This window comes from Spermophilus citellus, assembly GCF_964194105.1.
Source record: "Spermophilus citellus genome assembly, chromosome: 2".
Lineage (NCBI taxonomy): Eukaryota > Metazoa > Chordata > Mammalia > Rodentia > Sciuridae > Spermophilus > Spermophilus citellus.
The window spans coordinates 34,343,385-34,354,389 of record NC_138183.1 but is presented as its reverse complement, the minus strand read 5'-3'; the positions used below and the strand labels follow the sequence as shown (position 1 = coordinate 34,354,389).

General features: G+C 54.7%; 1 protein-coding gene across 1 annotated transcript in view; it reads right to left on the bottom strand.

Moving 5' to 3' along the window:
* Nucleotides 1–2,860: 2,860 nt before the first annotated feature.
* CORO2A (coronin 2A) overlaps nucleotides 2,861–11,005 on the bottom strand; it is a 50,845-nt gene continuing 42,700 nt past the window's right edge. The window contains exons 4-12 of the mRNA XM_081279753.1: nucleotides 10,284–10,433; nucleotides 8,711–8,890; nucleotides 7,689–7,805; nucleotides 6,796–6,900; nucleotides 6,007–6,103; nucleotides 5,083–5,195; nucleotides 4,687–4,777; nucleotides 3,850–4,124; nucleotides 2,861–3,423 (exon numbers count right to left, since the gene is read on the bottom strand). Coding sequence (XP_081135879.1) covers nucleotides 3,298–3,423; nucleotides 3,850–4,124; nucleotides 4,687–4,777; nucleotides 5,083–5,195; nucleotides 6,007–6,103; nucleotides 6,796–6,900; nucleotides 7,689–7,805; nucleotides 8,711–8,890; nucleotides 10,284–10,433 — 1,254 coding nt within the window. The 3' untranslated portion in view covers nucleotides 2,861–3,297. The remainder of the gene's footprint in view (nucleotides 3,424–3,849; nucleotides 4,125–4,686; nucleotides 4,778–5,082; nucleotides 5,196–6,006; nucleotides 6,104–6,795; nucleotides 6,901–7,688; nucleotides 7,806–8,710; nucleotides 8,891–10,283; nucleotides 10,434–11,005) is intronic.

Sequence of the window (11,005 nt, the reverse complement as noted above, 5' to 3'; positions counted from 1 at the left end):
ATCTGGCGGAGCCGAGGACTCTGCCTCCCTGCATCCTCCCGCCAGCTGGGTACTTCCTGTGCCTGCCCTGGACCGCAGGTGGCCACCGCGGAAAGCCGGGCTCGCTCCTATTGGGCTAAGTGACTGGAAGAAAATGGGCTTCCCTCCTGACCGAAGTTGGGTGGCCTTTCCGGACAGTGAGCATCACCCACTCTTTCCTTTATACTCTTGTGCCTTTTTGCTGGGAGAGCCCCTTTCCACAATTTAAAGAATCGCTTCTTGGCTTTTTGGCCAAGATCAGTTATCCTCAGGCTAAAATTTATAAGGTCCTTGGTTTTTAAGACCCTTGGGCCCTGCCATATTGATGCTCGACCATTTGCTTGATTCCAGACTGGGGGACTTGCATTTTTTTTTTCACTGCTTGGAGTTCCATTCAGCTCCCCAAATGTCCTCTTTCCTGCTTATTAACTTTGGGTTAAGGCCTGTCACCTCCTCTAGGAAGCCTACCCAGCTTCTCCTCCCAGAACAACCAGCACTGCCCTCATCTTGGCCCCTCTCCATACTCCTAGCCACTTCCAAAGAGAAGGGGGTCTGTGTGTTAGGACCTGCCCTGTTTCCTAGCCCTGTTTCTGGCTGTAAAGTAGTTGCTTACTTGGCATTAGTGAAACAAATCAAGAAGGGAAAAGCTGCGTGTATTAAACTGTCTATAGCCAGATGTTTATTTTGTTACATTCTTTCCATTGCACAATTCCGTATCTATTTTCACTTTTACTTCTTTTTTTATTTTTTTATTACAAAGGTACAAGGAATTTCAGAAACATTAAAACAATCATTCAAACTGTTTCAGGCACGGTTTCATATTAAAAGCATAGATTGATTTCTGACTTCCTATTTCCTCTATGATGGTTCTCAACTTTTGTCCCAGGAAGCACAATTATTATAGAGCTAAGATGGACACCAGCCAAATTTTATCTCCCTGTACTGTCCTCACCCTCGGAAAGTTCCTGAGTCAACAGAAAGGGGGCTCCCGGGGTCTGCAGTAAGGAGACTGTCCAAGTGCAGGACATGTCCAGTGCTGGGCATGTTCTGCTCCATCAGCTCAAGAACATAAAAAAAAAAAGTTTTTAAAAAAGATGGTTCTAAAAAATATCGGATAAAAATTATCTATCCCTCTCCCTTGCTGTGAAATAATTTAAATAATTTATTCTAAATGTTAAAAAAAAAAAAGAAAAGAAAAAGAGTTTGTTCAAAGCTGCCTGTCTCCTGCTTTTGAGTGGGAGGTCTGGGTCCCTGGGGGGAAGGGGGCTGGGAAGGGATGGCACCTGGCAGTCATGTTCAGAAGCTCTCTCTCTGGATGCACCCCCCACACACCTCCAGCTTGGCAGCCAATGACCTTGGACATGAGGTTTTCACTTCTCTGAGGCTAGGTCTTCCCTTCTGAGCAGGGGGATTATAATACTCACAGACCTGTGTTCCAGTAGCACGTGCCAGTGAGTGGACAAGGGGCTGTGTAAACTGTAAAGTGTGGCCACAAATGAAGTGCATGGGGTTACTCCATCCAGGGACCCTACTTTCCTGACAATGCCTGGGACTTGGCTTTTTGCTCTGCGGCACGGTAAGGCAAGCTTGGCTGTTGCTTTGGCTGGGAGTGAGTCTCAGTAACTGAGGAAATGGAGATAAGACAAGGACCGTGGATCTCTGGTGTGTGCTAATGGGGACATCAGCCTTAGCTAGTGGGGGTGGGGGTGTGAGATGACCATCAGCACTGATTCCCAGGCTCCTGTCTGGCACTCACTATTCTCATCTTTACAGCAAATAGGTACTGACAGACTAGTCCACTGAATTGCAGAATCACCTGGGCAGCTTATGCAGAGGGCCAGGCCCTTCACGAGAGTTGGCTTCAGTGGATCCAGGTGAGTCCTGGGCATCTGCATTTCCTGAATGCTGTCAAGGGGATTCTAATGTACAGGGCTGCCTACCAGGCTGGGAGCTCCTGCTGTCCCCATCTGAGCTCCAGTCACCCAATGTGATGTCCACTTTTCTTGGGGAAGGAGGAATGGGTTTTATTCCTCATCATTCCCAGTCTGGCTTGGCTGCTGAATTGACCCAGGAAACAGATTCACAAAAGAGGGATGATGCAGAAGACTTTTTGGGCCAGAAGGGAACTTCAGGGTCATCTGTGGTCCTACTTTTTACCTAGTGCATTCATCCCTCTCTGGAAACTGCCATCGGTGAGTGACCACAGGGCTCTGCTGGTACCCCGTGCTGGGGACCCACTGCCTCCTGGGGAGTGGGGGCTCTTTTGCCTACATTCTCCTGCAGGAGGCGCTTTGTAGCCAGCAGTCAAGGACACAGCTCTGAGGTCTGCATCCCCACATAGGAGACCGGGTCTACTCACATCCATCTGATGCAGGCTGGAAAGGAAGGTTTGACTGCCTGTCTGAGTTCTAGAATTGGGCTAAATCTTGATTCATTTCCCTGACCTTAAACTTGACCCCTTGGTCAGTGTGAGTTTCTGCAGCAAACCCAGGCCCCACCTGTGGTTTTCCTCAAGTTCAAGGTCTCTGGTGGCAGATCCTGTGGAGGGAGCTCATCCAGAGTCCCCCCCCCCCTTCTTAAGATGGAGAAACTGAGACCAGAGAAAGAAGGACTTTGCAAGAGGTCACCAAGTCAGTCAAGGCCCAGGTGAGGCCAGACCCAACATATTCACTGTCCTGGGGGCTGAGAAGTGCACAGGGCCAGAAACAGCAGAAAGACTCACCCAGGAGACCCAGGTGCTCAGCCCAGCCTCACCTGCCTCTCTCTCAGCCTCAGTTTCCTCACTTTTCAAAGAATGAGTTGGGCCAGGTTTTCAAACTTCTAAACTTTTTTTTTTTTGAGTAGCAGAATTATGGATTCTATAGTCCAACATATGAAGCATGTGTCAGTTGGGATGGGGTGAGTGGGGACACTGCCCTTCTGCCTCCGTTTCCCCCCATTCTACACGAGATGATAGGCAGCCTGGCCTCCCCACTTCTACCAGCTCTAACTTCCTGCAGTGTTCTTTCCCCTTGAGAAGTCACAGCTCCACGTGGACCTCAGAAGCAGAATTCAACAGAACATCTAAAAACAGTCAGTGCAGAAACTGCTGCGAGAAGGCAAATAGGAAACGGCACCACGTCCTACTGGAATCTCCTTCAGTGACTGAGAGTTTTGTTTTCTGGTAAAAAATATAGAAATAGTGGTTGTTCTTGGGGGACTTGTGGTTTGGTTCTGGACCTCCCCACAGAGCCAAGTGGCGTCCCTGAGGGCCAGGATGGCAGAGGCCTCTGCTCAGAACTACGCTGAGCTCATGCGCAAGTTTTTGATCTCTAGTTCCAACTGCTTGGCTTGGACTTCCCGCTGGGTCACCAGCTCGCGGAGCCTTCGGATCTCCTCCTGTTGCCGATAGAACATCTGCAGCAGCTGGAAAAGCACAGGACAGAGGGCAAGATCACCTGGGTGGCCTGGGACTGTGGCTGGGGCAGGTCCCCAGCAGAAGAGCCAAAACATTACCTCTTTTTTGTCCCCCTCCTCTGCACTGACCCCAGGGCTGCCCAGGGATTGTGATCACAAAGCCTCTAGCCCTGCTTCTCAGTAGGGATGTAACAGATGTTGACTCCAAAGGCCCAGGAAACCCCAGAATGTCAGCAGGGGAAGGGCCTGGATGCTCAGCAGGTCAAGCCCAGGCACTTGACAAAGGGCTTCCCACCACCTGTCTGAGTCACTGAGGAAGAACAGAGTGAGTGAAGGCCTAGGCAGGGCACACAGCGGGCTGCACCTCTCACCTCTCCCTCCCCTCCTCCCTCGGGGCCCTTCCCCTGACCCCCCCACAGCAGACCCCCTTCACACCTCGTTCTCTGTCTTTGGTGGGGGACATTCGAAAATATCAAAGCCATTTGTGAACCAGGACTTCTTCTCCTCGGGCCTGTGTTCCGCAGCCCACCTCGGCGCCTTCCCCTCCGGCTGGGAGAGGGGCCTCTGGCTGTCCTCTGCAGACAGCTTTGCAGTGTGGTCCAAGAGCCGGGGTGAGGTCCGGGCCGTGGGGGTGGAGAGGGGCTTCTCTGGAGGCAGTGGCCGGGGGCTCAGCGGCTGGGAGCCGGGCCTCAGGGACACCAGGATTGGCTCTAGGAGGGAAGAAGCCAAGGGCGGTGAGAGGACTGAGCATGGGACGCGGACACAGGCCGACACAGTCACACAGCGACATACAACAGGCGCAGGAGATCCAGCCACCTGCGGAATGGCACAAGTCCACGGATGGATGGGACAATCAGACCCGAACCCCCACGTGTGTAACTAAGCAAAGGCTCGTTTGTGGGAACAGCGCAGTTCAGGCCCTGGGGCTGCCCCCAAGCACGAGGAACTCCTTGAGTGACACCTTGTCCTATCACACTGCACTCTGCCATCTACCAAGTTCATCAGTCCTCCCAACCATCCTGGGAAGCAGGGGAGGTGGGCATCAGGCCTATGGGGGAGGAAACAGGTCCAGGGAGGAGCAGGCCCTGTCTAAGGGCCACACAGAACAGGGAGCTGACTGGCTGACTTGGGTTGGAGGGAGTTTTCGGAGCCACTTGGGTAAGTCCCTGCTTTCCTGGCCTTTCACGTGTCTGTCAAGGGCCTCTCCTCAGAGGCCACAAGAAAATAAAAATACAGGTCCACTGGGATTCCACTTCCCCCCACATTCCTCACCTCTGTTCATCCCACTGAGCCACTCCCGGGCAGTCAGGGAGGGCTGGGCCCCTGCTGTGGGCGGGTAGATGTCCTCCTGGTAGGATTCCGACTGCAGGGAAAGTCCAGATGGTGACTCCTGCTGAATCCAGGAAACCCAGGCCCAGAGACCAAAGGGGCTTGCCCAAAGACACACAGCAGCTCAAGAGCTGAGGTAGGGAGAGAGCCAGGACTCCTGGCCCCAGTGATGTCACCCTGACCATGAGGAGGGCCTTCCCTTGGAGAAGCGGCTCTCAGCGGTCCTGTGGCTGCCACCAAGGTATGGGCTGGAGGGTCTGGGACCCTGACAACCCCAGCTCTGTCTTCTCCAGGATGGGTTCCCCCCCTTCCCTCCCGAACAGCCCCCACCTCCCTTACCCGCCGGGGTACAATCATGGATATGGGCTCAATGAGGCTTTTGGTTGTGATCAGCTTGTAGAAGCGGAAGATCTCGCAGGAGGACACTTCGAGACCTCTCTTTGGCATGGTACCTGGGGACAGAGAGCCAAGGAGAGCCAAGAGGTTCCGGCTGGGCTGGGGCCACAGGGACCGAGCAGGAGGGGAAAGCCAGGCTGCACACCTGGACGTGGAGAGACACTGCCCTCCTCCTGCCACCTCCCCTCAGTGAAAAGCTCATGAATGACACCTACGCTGGGCTGGGCCCTGCACTGGGAGAATGGGGTTGAGACAGTCGGACCCTGCCTCCAACTTGCCATCCTCCTGCCTCAGCCTCCTGAGGAGCTAGGATTATAGTCATGTGCCACCGCGTCCAGCTAAAGAGGGTTTCTTATGGATAAAAAGTTGAATCTTCTTAAATCCCTAAAGAAAGGAGGAGGGGCTTGCTCCCTGGAGGCTCCGATTTCAATATATGAATTTCAATATCTGAGTCCTCCAAGACCTCCGATACTGAAATTCCATCTCCACTGTGAGGAGTTAAGAGCTGGGAACTGAATCTCCGCGTGGAGAGACGGGAGGGATTAGGATTGGATGAGGTCATCAGGGTAGAGCCCTCTTGGTTGAACCCCAGTGGCTCTCTGGGACCAAAAGCCACACACATGCATGCTCCTGTCCATCTCATGACGCCCTGTGCTGCCCTGGGACTCTGCCAGCACAGAGACCATCACCAGATGCAGCCCCCTGACCTTGGACCTTGAGGATCCCGAGTCAGAGCACACCTCATCTGTTGTCAATACTGTGTTACTGGCAACAGGAAGAGGCTAAGACAGCCACAGGTGAGGACCGTTGTGGGTCCCCTCCCGCTGGCTGCTCCCTGCCGCCCCCGTAGCCCGGGGTCCTGCTCACCAATGCCCTTCTGCGGGTTGTAGGAGCGGTACTCGGTCAGGTAGTTCAGGTGGGGCTTCTCGGCGCTCACCTCATAGTAGCGGATGTTGCCGTCTCCCTGGGAAATGAGGAGGCCAGACTCTGCCAGTGCCCAGCAGCACACCCCAGCCACTGCCAGGCGGCCAGATCCCCGCTCTCAGCGTGAACGGCTGGCAGTCCCCCTGCCCCACAGGGGACACCAGGGAGCTGGGCCCCTCACCAAGGCAGGCAAGAGAGTGTCCTCCGACCATGACCAACCCCTCCAGATCCTCCAAGGCCAGGCAAAGCTCTGGGGAGACAGGCCTGAACCTACGCCCACCCTAGTGCCACCCACGGAGGTCAGCACTGGCAAGTCCTCAGAGTCAACCGGAGAGTCTTGGCCCTCGGGGGACATTGCTGGTTGTCATAGTGACTTGGAGGTGAGGAGAGCACCGATCCTGGCATTGGTGAAGAGGTCAGAGGTACCAGGTATGGACAGCCCTACCCGGTGGACACCTGCTCTGCCCCAACTTCACAGTGCCCTGCTGAGAAATGCTCTGGACCCAGAGTTGGGGAGGGACAAGCTTGGAGTGTCCAGCAAAGTCCTGGTCCCAGGGGTTTCTCTGGAGCAAGGAAGGTGGCAGAGGGGTGCTCTCCCATGGGGAAGAGTGGCCTGTCCCTGCCCTATACTCGCAAGGGCCCAGGCTGGGCACCAGTGGGGCCAAGGCTGGGACATCTCTGCCTTCTGCCTCAGGGCTCCAGGTGGCCACCTCCCTCCTGTGCCAGGCTGACCTTCCCCACTATGTAGAGCATGTTGGTGTCCACGTCGTAGAAGGGAAACAGCACACCTGAGGAGCCGTCCAGGTCCTCCTCTGTGAGAGGCACAGAGAGGTTGTCCTGCAAGGGAAGGGAGACCAGGAAGGCCCGTGAGTCGCCTGGGGGCCTCGGTGGTGCTTGCCACAGGGCCGTGTGTGCACACATGTGTGTGTAAGAAAGAATACTGACTTTATGTGTATGTGTTGAGTCCCTGGCTCTTGAGGTTCAATTTGTGGGTTGTCATAATGACTTGGAGGAGTCAAGAGCCCCAGGTGGACATAACATTTTAAAGGGACTAAAACAAGCTGGGCGGGTGGTGCACACCTGTAATCCCAGCAACTCAGTAGGCTGAGGCAGGAGGATTGCAAGTTCAAGGCCAGCCTCAGAAACTTAACAAGACTCTCAGAATCTTAGTAAGACCCTCTCAAAACAAACAAACAAACAAACAAACAAACAAATAAATAAAAGGGCTGGGGCTGTTGCTCGTGGTTAAGCATCCCTGGGTCTAATCCCCAGTCCCACGATAAATAAATAAAACACTTACGTATCCCTCCACTTGTTTGGCAGCATTTTGTCATTACCGAGTCACTTTTGGCACACCTGATCTCACTCTGCTCCCCTGCTCCCCTCCTCCCCCCCATCTTGTGTGATATTTTATTGCCTTGGCATCGGGAATTGAAGCCGGGGGCTCCTGACTCCTTCAATGATCAGCTGCACAAGGTCTGGCCTTGCCCAGGGGCATCTCCCTGTTCTTCACCCTGAACCCCGCCCCAGCCCTGGGCAGACTCTGCCAAGTGTGTGTGAGAGACCCCTGAGAGAAGGACTGAAGCCCACCCTCAGCTGAGGGCCGGGTGATGCCTGAGGCTCACCTGGTCCCACAGGGCCATCTGCCGGTTGTTCCACCGAGATGTGCCCGTGGACAGCAGCTTCTTCATGTTCCCCAGGAACAGCACCTTGTTGGCCCGGTGCCCCTTGTAGCTGGCTTCCTGGAGGGAAAGGTGGAGTCAGTGTCGGGGACGCTGGGAGGGCACTCCTGGGCCATGAGCTGGGGTTTCTGCTCCACGTGGAAGGAGCCCCCCAACTCTGCTGGAGAAGCCACCCAGGGGCACCATCTCCAGGAAGCCTTCCCAGGTCACTCCCATCTACACGAAGATTCTCCCACTATTTTTTTTTTTTTTTTTTTTTTGGTACTGCGGATTGAACCCAGGGGCACTTAACCCTGAACCACATCCCAGCCCTCTTACATTTTTATTTAGAGACAGGGTCTCACTGAGTTGCTGAGGGCCTCTCTAAGTTGCTGAGGCTGGCTTTGAACTCATGCTCCTCCTGCCTCAGCCTCCTGAGCTGCCGGGGTTCCAGGTGTGCGGCACCACACCCAGCTTTCCCACTATTTTTCAGAGGTAGGATACAGGAAACCTCCGCCAGCTCCACATCTTGCCCAGCGATACTGAGCACCCGCTGTGGGCCAGGCAGGGGGCTGGGTGCAGGTGGCATTAGGGTTGTTCTATTTAGTCTTCTGAGAGGAAAGACTAACAGCCTATTGTCGCCGATGAGCAGATAGGCTCAGAGAGTGGGAAGTGCTTGCCGAGGGTCACTCCTCTGGGGTCCTGATCCCCAGCTAGTGACAGAGCTGAGGCACACCAACCAGTCTTGGAGTTAGACCAGGTTCCGATCCTAGCTCATGAAGTGCAAAAGACACTTCAGGCTTCTTTGGCCTCGGTTTTCTCACCTGGAAAATGGGCATGACTTATCTCACTTCCCAGTGGTGCCGAGAGGCCAGATGCGGATGCTGCCTACAGAGAGAGCCGGGTGCTGACCGGGGGCCAGCTGTTCTCAGAAGCCTCCCCACCCCATTCTTGGACTCCAAGCCAGACCCTGGCCCAGCACTGACCTGGAGGATAGTTCCTAGACGAGGGTCAAGAATCCGAATCTTGCGGTCTTTACAGGCAGTAGCCAGCAGGCTGCCGTTGGTGTTGAAGGACATGGAGAGGATCACATCTTGGTGACAGGTAATTGTCCTCACGGGGTTTACGATGACAGACTCCTTTGTATCCAGGTTCCAGACCATCACCTGCACGGCGGAGTGCTGGCTCTAAGTGCAGAGGCCACCCCCGCCCAGCCCCCAGAGCCACACGGCTGACCAGGCTGCAGGGAAACACAGTATCCCCGGGAGGGAAGCCGCAGCTGGCGGCCAGGCCCAGAAGACAGGGAAGGAGGGTGGGCGCGCCTGTGGCAGGAGGGGGAAGCCAGGAGTCAGGCTGTTGGCAGTGACAGGAAAACACCATCTGCCTTTGAGCAAGAAAGCCTCCATGCGGGGCAGGACCCCAGGGGACCCACTAGCTAATCCAGGGGGTTTCAGACAGTTATCAGCAGCAGTTTCCACTTCCCGAGGATAACCAGGGCCCTGTGCAGCTCCAAGGCCACCCGTGCTCATAGCCTGGGATGTGAACAGCGCCCCCTGGAGTTGGGTGCAGAACAGCCTGCACATCCGCACAGGGTAGCCCAGCAGACCGCGCTGCACAAACAGGTTACAGAAGCACTTCTTCCCCCACGCCCCGCCCAGGTACTAGGGACTGAACCCAGGGGCACTTTACCACTGAGCTACATCCCCAGCTCTTTTTATTTTTCATTTTGAGAAAGGGTCTCCCTAAGTTGCTGTGATGGCCTTGAACTTGGAATCCTCCTGAGTGGCTGGGTGTGCATCACATATCTGGCTTCAGAAATCCACTTGTGATCAGAGGGCCGTGGAAGGCCCAGATCCCTCCAAGGGCTCCCAGCCACTCCCTGACCCACCGCAGAGTCCCTGCAGTGCCTCTGCAAACCCAATACAGTCAGAGGGGAAGAGCTGGGAATCTACAGCTGGGGTCTCACCGGCCCACAGACACGGAGGCCAAGAAAAGGGACAGTCCCAGATCATACTGCAAGTCCGTGACTAAGCTGGACAGCATCCAGGTCTCCTGGGCTGTAAACTGTCCCCATTGATGGGCAGTCAGTGGAGCAAAGGAAGCTGGTCCCTTCCAGGCAGGCAGTAATGGCCTGAACAGTGTCCCCCTGAGAAAATTCATGTCCACTCAGAACCTCAGATGTGACATTATTTGGAAATACGGTCTTCACAGGTATAGTTAATTAAGATGAGGTCCCAATAAATTGGGGTGGGCCCTCGATCCAATGACAGGTGTGCCTTCTAAGACCAGGAAAGAATACACAGGGATGTGGCCACATGAAGACAGAGGCAGAGATTGGGGTGACACAGCTATCAGCCAAAGGACCCCTGGAGCCCCCAGATGCCAGAAGAGGCACAGAAAGATTCTCCCTGGAGCCTCGGGAGGGAGCATGGCCTCCGAACACCAGGATTCCCAATTAGTCATCTCTAGAAGTAGGAGTGAGTGAGTCTCTGTTGTCCTAAGCCCCCAGCTCTCGGGGACTCCTCTGGGAAGCCTCCGGAAACTCAGAGATGGCCTCACCTTGTAGTCGTAGCCAGAGCTGAAGAGGATGTTGGCGGCCGTGGGGTGCCACTCCACCAGGCCCACCCTGCGCGAGTGGCCCACCAGCTCCTTCTTGTAGGTTGTGAGGTTCCTTGTCAGCAGCTGCTTGGGGATGTCCCAGATCTTAATCTGGTAGGGAAACATGGTCCGGGAGTGTCATCCGGGGCACATTGGTACCTTTCCACCCTAAGCCACAGATCCATGTGGTGCCCAGCAGAAGGTCGGGAGGAGCTCTACATAGCTGCTCCTCACTCAGAGGGGGGACAGGGCTTTACCTAGTCCTCCAGCCCAAACAGGGGCTGATTTTGATCAGAGATGAGTCTATACTTCCAAATATGCCACTAGGAAATCTTTACCTTTTTTTTTTTTTTTTTTTTTTTTGTATTAGGGATTGAACCTGGGATTCTTTACCACTGAGCTACATTCCCAGCTCTTTTTATTTCTTTGAGACAGGGTCTCTCTAAGTTGCTTAGGGCCTTGCTAAATTGCTGAGGCTGGCCTCAAACTTGTGATCCTCTTGCCTCAGCCTCTTGAGTGCCTGGGATTACAGCTGTGTCCCACCATGCCTGGCTTCATTTTTGCCATCTTGACGGCCGGAGGTGGTGGCCGGTGGGTGGACTGTAGGCATGTCTCCCAGGCTGGATGCCAGTGCAAATCTGCTTCTCAGCCTAGGAAGACTGCTCAAGAGTGTTCCTTCTCCT